General features: G+C 38.9%; 3 protein-coding genes across 3 annotated transcripts; 2 read left to right on the forward strand and 1 right to left on the reverse strand.

Moving 5' to 3' along the window:
* Positions 1–1,626: 1,626 nt before the first annotated feature.
* Positions 1,627–6,705, forward strand: emb (embigin; the record flags this gene model as incomplete). The annotated part of the gene is made up of 9 exons (XM_083905185.1): positions 1,627–1,699; positions 2,259–2,336; positions 3,068–3,251; positions 3,739–3,821; positions 3,903–4,039; positions 4,238–4,399; positions 4,989–5,106; positions 5,192–5,228; positions 6,645–6,705. The coding sequence occupies 9 exons, from the start codon at positions 1,627–1,629 to the stop codon at positions 6,703–6,705; spliced, it is 933 nt and encodes a 310-aa protein (XP_083761311.1).
* Positions 6,706–7,761: 1,056 nt separating this feature from the next.
* mrps30 (mitochondrial ribosomal protein S30) lies at positions 7,762–12,435 on the reverse strand (the record flags this gene model as incomplete). The annotated part of the gene is made up of 5 exons (XM_083905244.1): positions 7,762–8,062; positions 9,802–9,978; positions 10,626–10,731; positions 10,907–11,052; positions 11,829–12,435. 5 exons carry the CDS (start codon positions 12,433–12,435, stop codon positions 7,803–7,805), a joined length of 1,296 nt encoding a protein of 431 aa, XP_083761370.1. The 3' UTR covers positions 7,762–7,802.
* A 1,151-nt stretch (positions 12,436–13,586) lies between these two features.
* On the forward strand, positions 13,587–17,477 carry hint2 (histidine triad nucleotide binding protein 2). Its single transcript, XM_083904751.1, has 5 exons — positions 13,587–13,752; positions 15,111–15,248; positions 15,986–16,090; positions 16,549–16,621; positions 16,731–17,477. Exons 1-5 carry the CDS (start codon positions 13,672–13,674, stop codon positions 16,820–16,822), a joined length of 489 nt encoding a protein of 162 aa, XP_083760877.1. The 5' UTR covers positions 13,587–13,671; the 3' UTR covers positions 16,823–17,477.
* Positions 17,478–17,553: the final 76 nt, after the last annotated feature.

A 17,553-nucleotide genomic window follows, 5' to 3' on the forward strand; every position in this document is an offset into this window, starting at 1 on the left:
TTGGACTATGGGAGGAAGCCGGAGAACCCAGGCACACACACACACACACACACACACACACACACGGGCAGAAAGGCAGGGTCGTGAACCTGGTTTCTTCTTGCAGTAAAGGCAAGAGTGCTAACCACTACACTAACCGTGTGGGCCTTTAACAGTAACATAACACTCAAAAATCCCTTTTACACCAAACCTAGCACAGTGTCTAACGGACACGTCCAGCAACCCAAAATGCATATATAGTTTCCAATTACATATCTACCTATCCTTCTATGCCAGGGTTTCTCACTCCTGGTCCTGGGGAGCCACTGTCCTGCATGTTTTAGGATGTTTCCCTGATTTAAATAAATGGGTCGTTATCAGGTTTCAGCAGAGCTTACTGACGAGCTGACCATTTGAATCAGGTGTGTTTGAGCAGGGAAACATCTAAAACATGCAGGACAAAAACCAAGAGGTTTTAATAACATCAAATAACGTCCGCAAAGCCACGTTTCCTTTCCTTGTCAGAATATTTACTCAAAGGCTTAAGGCTAACAGTTAACTATTTTAACTGTTCACAAAATACGCTGTAACAAGGCATCCTGCATGAAACTAACTCTAAACTAAATGAACTCAATACTGGCTCCTTCAGTCAATACTAAGCACAAAGCAGGGTTTCTCACTCCTGGTCCTGGGGAGCCATTGTCCTGCATGTTTTAGATGTTTCCCTGCTCAAACACACCTGATTCAAACGGTAGAAGCCATGAAGCCTGATAACAACCCATTTATTTGCAATTTGAAACATCCTAAAACATGCAGGACAGTGGCTCCCCAGGACCAGGAGTGAGAAACCCTGGCATAGAGAATAAAGACATGAAACAGACATGGAGTGGTAAGCATAACGTGGGACTTAAACTCAGTGTTGTAACTGTTGTAAATGTGGAGTTAAGGATGATGGTGTTAGATTCTGTCAGTTAAGGTCACTGTGACCTTCAAAAGTCATAACCTCTGAAATCATATAATTCTGATCTTTCAAATTGTCCCTGGACAGACACAGATAAAATAAACAAATAACCAACCGCAAGGCATTCATTTTAGTTGTATAGTTCAATATGTATACACAGCAAGCAACATTTTAAAAGTGAATCATTATGGTATGCACAGCACACACTTAAGTATTTAGCCAATTCCTACTCTGGGCTGTTTTCACGTGGGCAGGCAGATTGTGTGACCTTCAGCTGACAGAGACACTATCACGTAACAGCACCTTGCAGGGGGGAGAGCAACGTGATAGCATCCCGGCTGAAATGTAAGCAATATTCCCGTCACACACAGCAACAATACTGCTGTGATAGTGCCGGAGAGTTTGTTTTAACATGTTCCACACAAGCGCCGCAGAAGACCAAACAACTGCAGCGCAGCATCAAGAAATGAACCTCGTGTGAATTGAATAATAAATGGAGTCAGTCAGGCAACCCACAGGCTGCAGAGTGACATCACGGCTGCGTCATCTTGTGCTGCTGAGAGAGGAGGGGCTGAGACGTGAAACGATGCAGTGGTCAGAGAGAACACACACACACACACACACACACACAGAGAGATAGAGCTGGTGAGAGAGGTGTTGCAAGAGAGGACAGAGGGATAGAAATCATGTCAGCCTCATGGAGGAAACTCTTTTTCCAGCTCGTCCTGCTCCTCGCCTCCTGCGGACACATCAATACAAGTAAATGATATTTTCACTGTACGGTGGTGTTTTTTTAAAAGCTTTGACCTGCTGCTTTCCTTTTTCCTCTAAATGTCCCGCAGCACCTTGTGAGGAGGAGGAGAGGAAAATGTCAGATTTGGGAATAGTGCGATTAAATGATTTAGTTTAAAGTTGCAGGAGGTCGTTGGTTTTTCTCGTCTTTATCTTTTTCTCACATCCGCCTGAACATAATTCTCTGAGACAGCATTCAGGATGGGGACTTTAAAACTCACAATTTGAAGCAATAGTCGTTAATTATGTATGAACAAACAACCTCCTTTTCTCTTTTTAGCCTGGTTTTATATTACATGTTTTGAATAGGCTTTGAGCAGCCTGTCACCAGGATGACAACACCAGTGGAAAGCATCGTCACAATTCATAAACATGATGAAGATAGATAATAATAATAATGTTGGCCAGTCTCGTTACTGTGGAGACAAGTGCATTTTCCAATAACGTCTAATCTAATCCAATCTAATCTAATCACTCATACATGACATAACATAACGACATGAATGAATATGACCTTTCCTGTCAGAGACACCAAGCCCAACGCCTCCCCCGCTGGATCCCATCAGTCCCCTGCCATCAGATGTAAGACGCGTTGTTCTTAAAGGTAAATGTTTACAAGCATCAATCCATCACTTCTATGTCGACTTTTTTTTTCTCATCCCAGCTCAATGTGTTTACATTAAAGGGGACATATTATGCAAAATCTACTTTTTAATCATTTAAATCCTTATATTTGTGACCCTATCAGTCAGCGAAGTGTGAAAAAAGATGACTCACTTATGTTTTTGGCAACGGCATCAGAAAACCGGAAGTCCGCAAAAAAGTTCTATTCTTGGCTCCACAGTGCAGCACAGAGTTCTACACAAACTTCCAGCCTCAGAGGATTTATCTGTCCGGTGGATACATGTTATTTATGACGGCAATGTGCCTGCTAGAGCCTGCAAATTATGACTTTTCCAAATGCTAACTGCTGTTAGCTCCCAGTAGCCTCTGTGGCTGATGTCATTTCCTGTCCCTTAAGTTTCGTTTTACTTTTTTTTTAAGGTGAACCTAAAGAGATACTACTAAACAGAGCGTTCTGAACAGGGCTGTTTTGTCAGGGTGATTGATCTGCTGTGGTGCTTCATCCTTAAGGTATTTTGACCAAAGCATGTCACAGACATGTTCATTAGGACACCAGGGAACTAGGTTAACTTGGAGAAATAGGGTATAACATGTCCCCTTTAACACATTTTACAGTCCCAGCATGATGACATATGTGTTAAATATGATCACACTCTCCCCCGAGCGGAGAAAATGTTCACTACAGCATCCACGATCTCCACACACACACAGGCGAGAGTCACACCGAGAAAGTTGAGCTGCTGAACCCTGTCGACCTCACGCTCGAGTGCATCTGGAGCGGCAGCGAGAACAAAAGTCCAAATGTAACAGGCTACTGGAGAAAAGACGGGGAGGAAATGCAGAGCATCCGCGTCACGGTGCAGCTGGAGGACGACAAGTACACTCTCAGACAAGTGTGAGTGGATCTATCACTTTTTTTTATCATAACACATCCTGGTCTACAATAATATTTCACAGTATGTATATTGTTTAACAGTTAAATGTTTATTATTATTCTCTTCTTTATTCCCCACAAGAGTCCAGCCACCGTTTACCAGTTAGCTCCATTAGCTACATTAGCTCCTTTAGCGCTGTTAGCGCGCCTACATTCAAAACCGCAGCGGTCTGTTTATTAAACGAAAAGAGCAGCGCTACAAATAACCAGCGTACCTGTGTACTGCGTACTGTGTGATTCTGTTTTTAAAATTAAGTGTTACTTTAGAGACTCTTTTTAACAACCGGGAGTCACATAAACATGACGTCACGCACGTCTTTTTCCGGTCAGTCGTCATGGAAACGCGCCGTGCGTTAACGTCGACGCCGTTAACGTGCCCAACACTAATATAAAGTTACCAAAGTAATTACTCAGGTTAATTTAATATCCCTGATGCATTTTTTCACAGGTTCAAAATTGTCAGCAAGGAAAACCTCGGAAGTTATTCGTGCTCGTTTGGCGATGAAGCTAAAGTGGATTTTCTTTTGGCAGGTACACATCACATCCTCACTTTTCATTCATAATGATAATCGGTATTTTACTCTACTGTTTTTTTGTTTTTTTTTCCTTCAGGACCACAGATGGGCGATGTGCGAGATAAGCCCATCGTCAGCTATGTGGGAGATTCTGTGGTGGTCAAGTGTAAAATGGATGAAAAGAAACCAGAGCCCATGTCCTGGAACTGGTACAAAGCAAACGGGACGGATAAAGTGAGTGACGGGCAGTTTTTCCATGTGCCAAAGTTTCAAATGCCAAAGTAGTATGTACAAAACAGCTCGTTTATGCGTCTTAATACTTTAAAAAGTCGTTTTTTTTCCTCCTGGTAAAGAGAAGTAAACTGCAACTGCACAACCACCAGATTATTAAGGTATGAAGTAAGAAATGCAGGATGCCTTTGTCCCATATAGGAGCAGATCTTCTACGCTGCAGAGCCTCAAAAGTATGAAATCAAAAATCACGAGTGGGTGGCCAAGCTGGTGGTGCACAAACTGACAGAGGGAGACTCCGGCTTTTATTACTGTGAAGCGGTTTATGCCGTCAGCACCACGATGGGCCATGTGGAACTGAAGGTCAGTTGTGCAAAGTAACTTATATGTATAATCAATTGCTTTTATATTGTGGTTCTTATACTTTACTTGAGTGTTTCTAAGAATAGGCTATGTGTAGTGATGCTCGGCTTTACAGCTATACTTGTTACTGTTCAATATTTCAGCGATATATCATATATTAAAGGTGCATTATGTAATAAATCTAAAATCCTAATATGTCACAGAGACTCAGGAATAATGTTCATATAACATACGGAACTCACCAACAACAACAGTACACTATTTTGCAGACTGCAAATCATGTTTATGTTTGGAAATCATGTTTTGGCATGTGGCGCCACCTACCACCATCTACCAATCTTTGCAGTCAGTAGACTCTGCTGCCGAGCAACCACGGGTTGCCAGTTACGTCTGAACTACAATGGCAGAGAAAACGAAACCTAAAAAAAGACCTCTGTATTTTAGATTTGAGTGTAGTAACCGTTTTTGGCCACATTCTTACATATGGCGCCTTTAATCTTATTAATACCACATTTTGTTTACAGTGGTTCTCTAACCCTATTTTCTATGTGTAATGGTGAATTGTTTGTCTTGTCCACCACTGCTGAAGGTTATCACCTTCCTGGAGCCTCTGAAGCCCTTTATAGCCATCATGGTCGAGGTGATCGTCCTGGTGTCTGCTATTCTGATCTACGAGAAAAGCCAGTCGAAGAAAAACTCTGCAGGAGGTTATAAATCGTTGTTTTTGTCAGCATGCTGTGTTTTGGAAAAAAAAATTTTTTTTTAATTTGAAACAATCTGTTTTACTCACAGGAAATGAGATAAACGCTGACCAAACCAACACACCACAGTGAGTACTATGAGAATAATATTTTCTGCTGCGACGACCTGATAAAGACACCAGATATAATCTCTGTTGTTAAACGAGTGATAAATAACCTTTCAGCTTCTCCCTTTAGGGGTCGCCACAGCTGCCTCCATGTTGCCCTCGTGTTGAATAATCAATTTACTATTATTTTACATTACACGTAAAATTATGTATACATTGCCAGACTGTGTAAAACCATCCTTCATCATTATGTCTTGATTAGCTCTTTAAAGCTGTAGTGTGTAACTTAAAATATAAACAACCGTCTCCTACATCCAAACCGTTCACACAAAGCTGATTGAGCCGAATTAGAGTGAAGCATTTTACGTTATGACCGATGGAGGCGAGGAGAAAGCATCGCAGCTACACAGAGCTAGTAAAAAGAGATATATAGTGATATATCAAGTGATATAGTAGATGAGTGGACAATCTGTCCACAGATGAGGTCTTGGCATGCTAGAGCATTTCAAAGCCAAAGACAAGCTAAATGTAGCATTGAAACAGGGGTATATTACTGATATTTAAAACTAATTAAAGACCTTATTAAACATTAATAGATAAATTAGTACATCCTATAAACCAAATGTAACGCATCATGTATAGGTTTTAGGGCTGAAACAATTACTCCATTATTAATAGATTACTAAATAAATGAAAACTATTTTGATAACTAATTCATTGGTTTGAAGCTTTCTTCATTATTAAAACAAAATAGTTTAAGCTTCTTAAATGTGAATATTTTATAGTTTTATTTGTTCCACATAAAGAAATCATTAAAACTGAATCATTTTGGTTTGTGGACAAAACAAGACATTTGAGAACATCGTCATTGCCAGGTTTGACAAACACTGATCAACATTTTTTTAAACGTTTTTCTTAAATTTTATGGACCACACGATTATGGAAAATAATTGTTAATTACAGCTCTAGTACCTTTAACCCTTTAACACATAACAAAAATGTCTGTGCCCAGACATGGCACAGTCTAACCCATTTTTCCAGAATAACTTTTAATATCTGGCAACACTGTAGTTGTACAATAGATGTTAAATTTGAACAGTATAAAACAGGTTTAACTCATTGGCTGCCAGCCAATTTTCAGCACAGAACTGCCAAGCATATTTTAACAGCATTTTGACTGATTTTCCAAGACCCACAAAACAGTGGGTTCTATGACTATGTAAACATCGAATCTACCAAAAGATTCATCAGACGTCATTGGCAGCGAATGGTTGTATTTGAATTGACGTCTATATAGATCATTGGCAGCCAATGAACTAAAAAAAGTTGTAATTACAGGTAATGCAAAGTGCGCTTGCTCAAACGTGTCGTCTGTGATACACTCGGTGTTCAATGGTTAAGCGTGATTAAGAATATTCATGTTTTTGTCTTCATCAGGACGCCTGGAGACAATAACGGACCAGAGGAAAGTTCTTCAACGAGACAGCGCAAAGCTTAACGACAAAAACGCTGCAGTCGCTGAACTTTCTGCTTTGTTTTTCCCTCGTTCTCAAACGGAGTGAATTTTAAGAGCTTAGCAATATTAAAACAAACAAGTTGTGAATTTGTCACTCGAAGCAATAACCTTCACTTTATAATCATTCACTCACTTGTACAGGAAAAACATGCCTCTGTTTGAGTTGAAACCGTTAAATAACCTCAAGTCCTGAAGAGAACCCTGCTTCATACCTTGCACTGCCTTTGTCACTCTTTAAAAAGAAGTAGAATGTCTTATTATTTCTGGATTGTGGTTCATGAGCAGTGCCTTACACTCTCAAAGAGCAAATGATTTCCTATTTAACCTGTGCTAGCAATGTGTCACATGACATTTCTATTACTTTATTGACATGTATATATCAAGATATATCATCATATATGCAGATATTGATATTATAAATCAATTTCACGTAATGTAACGTGTAATCAGAAGGGATATATTTTCCTCCGAATTGTGATTCAGTCATCAGTGCTGGTGTTTCACTGTTTATGTAAACGAGAAGATTAAAACACTACAAATCACTGTCAAAAATATACTTGTATTTTATTTTGTAAAATCATTCGTTTGCAACGATGCATGTACTTCCTGTGTTTACAGAGAAAAAAGTGTACTATGAATTTTGGCCATTTGCTCAATTGTAAAATATGTTATTTTAACGAAAACTAATAGCATAAAATGAAAATATGTTGGTGGTTGGATTGTATTACAACTGTAAAAGACCTAAACTAAACCTAAATTACCTTAATATTTGTGGACAATATAAAGACAAGTTCTGATGTGGTTTAAGAAACTGAAATAATGTACATATTGAGTTGGTTTTGACAGGTAGCTTCTAATATCAACTCACTTCATCTACCAACAATGACACACTCATGGATATATGAATACTAATGAATTTATTATTAATACACGACTCTGTGATTAATTATTTATTTCTGCATAAATAGTCTGCACAGAAATGTGTTCTATGCTTTTTTTTGAGCCTTGAATTCCAAACAGACAAAAGAAACATTTTCCATCGGTAGACGGTCAAGCAATCACAAGAGAGGACAGGAAGTCTATGGTTGGTTCATGAGGAAACTGACCAGAAGCTTGACGACATCGTCATTCAGACCCACCACCTCACCGTCCTGCACGGTGTCGTACAGTCGCAGGCTCTCTGTGCCCCACAGGAGGTTTTTCCTGGGGTTGTTGGCGTCCGTTTCCACTGAGAGAGCGACTGTGTTGAGCTGGTAGCAGAAGAAGGAGAAGAAGTGGCCGTCGGTGATCACAGCCTGGGACGCGAAAGGCCTGGTGACATCCTCGGAATTCCAGAAACCTGCAGAGGTGAGAAGGAAGTTTGAGCCCAAGTTATTTCTTATTATCCACTGCAAAATACGTTTTTTACACAGCGAGACTTAAACATGATTATTGGTCATTTAACACTATGTACACCACAGTGGGATATGACAAGAAAATGTAATTAATTTATATTTATCACCAACTTGCACTTCCCAGGTGTCCCAGAACAATAATTCCCAATGATATTCATGATTAAATATTACATTTAAATTAAATGTATGAGAATACAAATATGAAAAAAATAAAATATATATATATATTCATTCATATATTTTTATATATACACACACATATATGTATGTATATATTATTATTATTATTATTAATTACTGTAATGGAAATTCCCTGGCTTTGCGGTCATGTCTGGCAAAAAGGGTACACATCCCCTTGACCTATGCCTCACGAGTCCATTGCTATGACAGCCAGACTACTGTATGAGCATCACGAGTTGCTAAGATAGCCAAACTGCTTGATTTTTTTTTTACTTCCATAAAATCTTCTCAATAACAGGATATGACTTAAATGCAGAAGTGACAGCTTGTCTGGGTCTGACAATATAAAAAGTGTAACTTTCTCTAGACAGACAGAGATCTCTCTGCATGCACCTTTTTTCATATATGACTTTTGACGAATAAACCTTTGAATGCAGCTCGACTGATAGTAATTCTTCAAACCAGAATCTGCCGCCACATTACATTTCTAGAGCGCTTTTCTAGACATATATACATATACACATATACACATATACACATGTATATATATATATATATATATATACACACACACACACACACACACACACACACACACACACATATATATACACGAATACACACATATTTCGCCCTTTTGAAATACATTTTATATATACATGTATACGTATATATACACATATATATATATATATATTTGTGATATATATATATATACATATGTATATATATAAATTCATACATATACACATACATATACATACTCACACACACACACACACACACACATACGAATACACAAATAATATTTTGCCCTTTTGAAATACATTTTTAAATTCTTTTAAAGAAACAGTTCTTGTACAAGCTTTTTACTTTCAAATGTAGATGTTTGGACTTCTGGATGCTTTTACAATACATTTTAATAATGAACGACTAAATGAATAAATAAATAAGACATGAAGTGATCTCTTGTACGTGTAAAAAGACAGAGAAACATTTCCTGTGTAAATCATACCTGTTCCTAAAGATGACTTGAGCAAATGTGTACATATGCCTCTATTGGCACACATAATGTAAATTCAATTGAGAGCAAGTGCTTATTTGATAGCTAAAAAAAAACAACATTAAAAAGCAATTTATATCAGGTAAAGTAAATTATGACCGGACACAACCAACTTTGTCACCAATTTTCGATGTTTTAATCCTGGGAAAGCACAGGCTAGACGATCCAGTCAAGACACAGGACCACGCGCATGCGGTTTAATCGAACAATTTCAGGGAATAGATCTTAGTGTAAACATACATGAAGGCAGACTGACACATTCATCCTGTTCAAATCATCCTAAAATCAGAAGCACCACAATTATCAGAAGGACCAGACAGGGCCTAAATCTGGCCAATTATCCTCTCGTGTGGTGCAGGCTTAACACAAAAACATAAGCTGTAAAATCCTACAGTGCTAAAGAAAGAGATGCATCGGTCATCAGTTTTCTGTGTCTCTCACCTTGGTACATGGTCTGAGCGCCTGTCCACGCAAAGAGGCTGGCGAGTGCGTTGGCTCTGAGGAAAACCTCCACCTGGTCAGACTGCTGCCGCCGAGCCATCCGGTCTCTGTGGTACTGGTCAGGAACCAGGTGGAACTGAGTGTGACCATAGCATGCTGGGTCTGGTAGTTTAGCACCTGTTAATGAGGAATCAGGGCGCCAGTGAATGAGTAGGACTGTATTTTAAATAGCAACCTTTTTCTTATAGATCATTAGCGGTGGGTTGGAAATCAATAAAGTGAAATTATATCTATATATGAGACACCAAGTATGGATTTTCTTTAGAATTAAATTTTCTAACTGCTGTTATAAATATTTGTTGATGATGTTTCAGTCCACTAGATGTCGCCAAGTGCTCACTCTCACTAGAGCTGTTGCGTGAGTATATCACAATGTATTGTATTTTGGCAGTATCGCAATAACATCATACTTTGACTTAAATATTGTGATCAAAATAAGCAAATGAAGAAGTAATTAATCAAGAAAACAATCAATAATTAAACAATATTGAATTTCTTCATGTGGTTGAAAGATTTTTGCTGCAATGCAGCAGTAGACTACTTTTCATGTTCTGTGACAAACAATACAAACAAAACACCAAGCTACTGTTTGTTTCCAGTTATATATGTCATTAAAAACTGGCAGGTTTGTCTTTCTACCGAGATTTAATATTGCACACTGGTGCACCCTAGTGACATTAAGGGGTAATACAATAACAAGTGATTTGACATTCCTAAGACTGAGTGAAAAACCCAAAGAGACTGGACTTCTGAGGCTGCGTTACCTGTGAAGATGTTGTTGTCATACTGTCGCCTGAACATGGGCATCAGGTTCGGAGCTAACGTGATCTCTGGAACTTCAGCTGCATACGAGGCCTCCATTGGGGTAAACTAATACAAATTGAACAGAGAGTGATTAGTGATTTGAGAAACATCATTGGCATCTGTTTAAATGAGCCGAATGAAACATAGAAAACAGTATGCAACAATCACGATCGCAATTATAAGGTATTCTGTTGTGTATTTTTTTACACATTAATGTGACAGTGATAAAGACTGTCATTACCTGTGGAAGTTGCTGAGTGATCCTAATCTGACTGTTCGGCTTGTCATCAATCTGGAACCTGATTGGCTCTTGTCGGCCTCTCCGGTGTCCTTTTGGGATGATTCTCTGTCCTCTCCTCCAGTAAAAGTTAACTTGTGGATTAATATCTGAGAAAGGGAATAAGCAGTAATGTAGTGCACGATATTGGACTATTAGCTGATAACCGATACCGATATTGATAAATATATATATGATATAATAAATATACCATATTGAAAGTCAGATCTTGGTGCGTTTGCCGAAATCCAATAATACATTATGAAGCCAATATCTGCCGATACCGATATCATGCCGATAATATCTTGCACTCCTAGCGTTAATTGGTTTTAGCAATCCAGTTCGTAAAGGATGTTTTCAGCAGCGATGGGACGATACCACTTTTTTTGTGTCCGATACCACAAACTCAAGCTAGAGATACAGATATCAGTCCCATACCGTGATTTTAGACCATTTATGAACTATGAAGGTGTTGGCAACACATCTATGTCGAGTCATTTCAAAGACATAATTATCCAACTGTGGAACATATATTGTTCTCCCAAAGAAGAAGAAATGAAGAGGCCAAACATGACTCAGCTAAAATGCTTTGCTGATTTGTATTTACATTTTTATCTGGGCATAGTGAAGCATGCGATATATAGGATTATTGGATAGTATTGGATTTAAGATTTGTATCTGTCAGTATGTGATGCAGTGATTTTGACCAGTATCGGACCGATATCGACTCCCATCCCTAGTTTTTGGTTAGAGCAGATTATTAGAGATATAATTAGAGCAGAAATTATGTTATTTGAGTGTTATTGCGTTAAATCTTTTTCTTTTGCTGACTTTACATCATGAAAAAATGCAGGCACTCATTTCACCTCTGACTAAACGTCCATACCTAGACTGCAGAGCCGAAGCAGTGGGTTAAATCTCGACAGACTGTGGGTGAGTTCAGTCACCAGGTTTCTCAGGAAGGGTCCGACTATTATCTCCTGCTGTCGGGACAAGAACGCTTTGCGTTGATTTATGTGCCAGTGCTCCTGTAAAATAACACGAGTGACCAGTGAGCGGATGTCCCTGAACGCATCACCGTCGAGCTCCAGTGCAGTAGTTTGAACTGCGGCCGGTGTCGACTCGTCCATCCCGGTCGTCTTTACCGGGGCCTGCGTGAATTTCTCGGGCAGACCCGGGATGTAGGCGGTCTTGGTGAAGTGCTGGTACCATCTGTCCGCGTTCCGGGCGAAAGTCTGAGGGTAAACCACGAATTTCTTCCGCTGGATACGAGTGAGGAGGGAGAGCTTCTCGTCCACCGGGGAGGCACATATCTTATTCACATGCTCCTGCGCCCGCCACAGCAGCGCCGACTTGCTTTTAGCCGTGCGAGAAGGGACAATGGGGGGATAATTCGGCTCCTTGACATTAGCCTCGGTGTGGACGAATTGTCGGTGTCTGAATGGAGGCAGGTTTTTAGGAAACAGCAAGGACAGCCGTGTGCGCGCCGCCATCTTTCTTTACAGCTTCTACTTCTTCTTCTCATTTGTTGACAAAATAACGAGTAGTCCTCCAGATTAGCGCCCCCTGCCGGAAGGAAGTCACAAAAATCAAAATAGAACAAAGTGCCCAAGACCCACTGAGATGTTTCCCAGAATGTAGTACAACAGTGAAGAAAACAAACATATTAAAATAAAATACTGTCCCTTAGATCATCATAAATACAAATTATTGAATAATAATTACCATTGTAACGTATTATGTGTTAGAAAAATAAGGGGGGGAAAGTATAGCATTTTAGAGCTGCCTAAAGGCAAAAGTGAACTAAGCAGCTGAACTTGTATTTTAAAAAAGGGAAGGAAGGAGAACAAAAAAAGACTTAAGATACTTTTTTTGGGGGGGGGGGGTCATTCTTAAGTACATACTTTTAGGGAATTTATATAGAGTTGGATCTTATTATAAAAGGACTGGTATGGGTGGAGTCTTTATACATGTTGCCTTGTGGATGAAAATAAGCTTAAACTGGTACTGAACAGTCGAAACACTCAATAATATTGAATAACTACCACATATTGAAAGTTGATATTTTTTCAAATAAATCTAAGCGGCCTGGTTATAATTATGGTCATAAGAGGGTTAAGCATTAGTTCAGTGTTCCCTATTTTTTACACCAAAAATAATATCATTGTCATTTCTAGTGGGAAAAACCCTGTATTTTCTATGTAACCATCCCATAAAGTGTTTTCAGAACAATTTAGTATGAGTGCTTTATACTTTATTTATGTTTAATGCAGTAATATATAGAGCACTTGTACTATGTACTAAATGATAATACCGCCGTTGACACTTAGCAGCAGTGACCGTTGAGCCTTATTAAGGTTCTTGAACGTTACTTGTAGCCCACATGAGACGCTGCCTTTGTGGAACACTCAGACGTCACGTAAATTTGAGATATTGAAATATAATGGCGCAAAAATACAAAATGAAAATGTGCACCTTTAAACGTGACATTTGTTAATCGCAGCCAAGTCCAGCTACTGACCGCAGAATGTGAAATCACGTTGAGCGTTGAGTTTTACACTTTAAGATGATATCCAAAAAACCGTTAGGATTTTTTTCAGCGGTTACGTGAAAGCAGCATCAGCGAGTTTGTTGGTGTGTGGTAGCAAGACTTTTGGACTGTGTGCAGTTGTTTACAGGCCATAATTCGAGACATACTATGACATATTAACATTCTGGTTAATCGGAAAATGTATTTTCGACAGATTTTGCGAACCCGGTTCGCGGGGGCCGTTCATCTAACTCGTTTGCAGCGTGTTTATCAAGCTCAGGTAGCTGCTCCAAGAGTAAACAGACTTGTTGTGTTTCTCAGTAACATTTCCCTTCTTGCAGCTGCAGCAGAGCCTTTGGACAACACCTGTCTAATCCACTGTGGTGGTGACTGTGGGGAATCTGCAGAGGTTTGAGTTATTGTGACGTTGAGCTGATATGGTTTATTTACATGGCATTCTGCTTTACCAGTCTCAATCTCATGTAATTTGATTCATATTTTGGGTAGATATCTATCTATATTTTTTAGCAATAAGCCACTTATTATTTAATTAATTGACTGATTTATTGCTATTATTAGTATTACTTTGTAGTAGTATTTCTATGTAATAGTAATAGTACTATGTTGTTGATATTTAGACAATGCAATATTCCTGATTAAAAACACAACTTAAAGGTGCCATATGTAAGAATGTGGCCAAAAATGGTTACGACATTCAAATTCAAAATACTGAGGTCTTTTAGGTTTCGTTTTTTGACGTAACTGGCAACCCGTGGTTGCTCGGCAGCTGAGACTCTACTGACTGCAATGATTGGTAGACGGCGGTAGGTGGCGCCACATGCCAAAACATGATTTCCAAACATAAACATGATTTGCAGTCTGCAAAATATTTTTTTTAATGCAAATATTTTGGCTGTACTGTTGTTGGTGGTGAGTTCAGTTTGTTATATGAACATTATTCCTGAGTCTCTGTGACATATTAGGAGGATTTTATGGCCAGTTGCTTTAGATTTATTACATAATGCACCTTTAACTTAACCCTGTAAAGTCCAAACCATTAAATAATTCACAGAAAATTCAAATTCCTTGACACTGGAGCCTTTATTGGTCCTTCTAAACAAAAACAAAAAAATTGAAATATACATTTCCATATAGGAGTTTTCATTTGTATCATATATGATACAGCGGGTCCCAATGATAAAATATAACAAAAAAAATACACAAACAAATCCAACAAAAACAATGCAGAAATGGACCTGGCAGGGTGGAAGTGTGGAAGACATAACATTTCAGTTATTTTTACTAATTTTGCGGTTCGCAACCTTTTTATTTTGAATGATGGTAGGCCTGAAAACAACAAGTTGTTCAGACAAAGATGCACTCTGCATTTCTCACAGTACACATGGGCAAAGTGGCCTACACAGTGCTTGCATCTCTGTCGGGTTTCCCATCATTTTATACATCAGGTTTTTCAGGGAAAAAATTGTCACACTGCTCATGTGGAGGGCTCAAAAACTCATGTATCACATATGATACGTTTGGCGTTATAAGGGTTGATTTCAGAGTAAGTTTGAACAGTCTGAACACATTTGTGTCCATGTCTATGTGCATGTATTTATTTCCTCTCCCTGATTACAGAGACAACTGTGCACCAAAAGTGACGAGGTGAGGCTGGCAGAGGAGGCCAGCAAGAAGTACGGCTCCCCAGCTCCGACCATCTTCTCCAAAGTGATCGACAAAAGCATCCCTGCGGATATCATTTATGAAGACGAGAAGGTAAACATTACGACACATCTGTAAAAACGAGATATCTCTGTTGGATTACTCAACGTCGAGTTCCGAGATTGATAAGCACACCGAGTCAAGTGTTTCTACATTTTGATAAGGCGGTGAGAGGAGAGTTGAAAGTCAACACAGAATGTGGAAGACAAGAAAAATCAATGCATGTCGTGGGAGTAGAAATTCAAAACAAACACCTGTGCGACAGCAGAACTTTGATATAAATCCCCTCAAGCTGTCATAATCAGAATAATATCTTATTCAGAATAAACTCAATGGTCAAGATTATTGTGCCCAGTCATCCCTTAAAGGAATTTTTATGAGCCCAAGCATTCCAAAGGTTGATCGCCGCGATTGGCAAAGTAACATGCTGTTAAGACGGTGGTGTTTTGGAAACAAGTGGTGATGAGAGACAGAGGTAAAAACACTGCTTCAACATGCGGGCGTAAATAATGTGCTTGTTTAGCCGCACATGGTGCAGGAGACTTCACAAAGAAGTAAATAATTAGTAAAAAAAAAAAATCTGTTTGCAAATGTCTTCCTGTCAGTCGTCATGAATAACTTAAAAAGCAGGAAATGAAATTGTTTCCTGACATAAACATCACTGGGAAATACGTGTGTATGTAGGAGTCATAGTAAGTGCACACATGTTTACAAGTAACTATATTTGTTTTGTTTTTTTTACCTAAATTTATTTAGAATATAACTATTTTGTTTTCTTGTTTTTTTATTAGTGTTTGGCATTTAGGGACGTCAACCCCCAGGCCCCGGTTCATTTCCTGGTCATTCCAAGGATTCCTATTCCGAGAATAAGTGAGGCCAAAGACGAGGATGCCGAGGTGAGTTAATCCATTAATTTCTGTCTAATTTGACTATGCTCAGATTACCAGTCACATTGTTCAAATTTAGTTCAAATCCTACTCAATGCAGATCAGATTTGACAGTTCACATGTTTGTGTCTTGCGTCTGGATGTGACGTCGCTCTCAAACAGCATGCAAATGCTCAAATTCTGCTATTGCACGGAATTTGTGTGTGAGATTTAGCTGTGGAAAATGGAGCACTTCTCCATTGTACCACATGCATACGTTTTCATTTATGTTGCATTGGACACACATCTGTTATATCGCCGATCTAGGACTACATATGGAAATGTCTAAAAATCTAATTTCAACAGAAAAAGTCACTTCAGCCCGGTTATCTGAACAAAGCCGTTGTTACCTGTGGATTATTTTTGGTCAGGGGTTCTGTTGAGAGGCCCAGTGTAACCAAAAACTAACCCCAAACTCCATCTTCCAGCTCTTAGGACATTTGTTGGTCGTCGCCAAAAACGTGGCAAAGCAGGAATCTCTAAAGGACGGATACAGAGTGGGTAAGTCAGCTATCAGACCCACACTCATTCATGTGGAAAAACACACACTGTTTATTTACTTCTTCTATGACGTCTGTGGGTGTGTTTGTCCCCCCCCCCTTTGTCATAGTGATCAATGACGGAAAACACGGTGCTCAGTCAGTTTACCACCTTCACATCCACGTCCTGGGAGGAAGACAGATGACATGGCCACCGGGATAACGGCGTTGCACGTTAATGCGTCTTTTTTTTAAAGATGTTTAATCCCGTCAGCATGACATCGTTGATCCAAACTTAACTTAACCCCACTAATCTAATCTAAAAAAAAATATGAAATTGTAAATATGTGGATTTCAACAAATGTAAAAAAATGAATGCTGAAGAGTAAAGATATTGTTTCATGCAGTTTCATGTGTGACATCATAAAATTTTCACCTTAAATTGTGGCAATTGTGGTAAGGAAAAAAAAAGTGTGGATGGTTTCCTGCATGCAGAGCACATAGTGTGTTTATTTGTTGACCTTCATCTCTCTTGAAAAAAGAGAACAGATGTTAAAACACCTGAGCCAAATGTCACAATACCTCAGAGTCACTGAACACAGCAAACACATGTCAAATGATGGAAACACACAGTTATACACGTATTAAAAACCACTGAAACTGTATGTTCTGTATACTGTGCATTATTATCCTGCTTTATAAACAGTGTTTCTTGCATTTTGTAACATTAATGAGTACAAATTGCAGCTTATATTAGTTTATAATGCTTTATATCATATTGTATATTTAAAGCTCACATAGAGTGGTCCTGTTGCACATATAGTTATGGAGGTCTTCTTACAAGCATTAACTTGTTTTTATGGTCCAAAACCTCCTAGTTGCTGTAAACGAGCCGATGGAAATCTCTGTTTTCTAATGCTGTTCCTCAGCCGCCATATTTCAGACATAAATCTC

This window comes from Microchirus variegatus (genome assembly GCF_963457635.1).
Source record: "Microchirus variegatus genome assembly, chromosome: 18".
Taxonomy (NCBI): Eukaryota; Metazoa; Chordata; class Actinopteri; order Pleuronectiformes; family Soleidae; genus Microchirus; species Microchirus variegatus.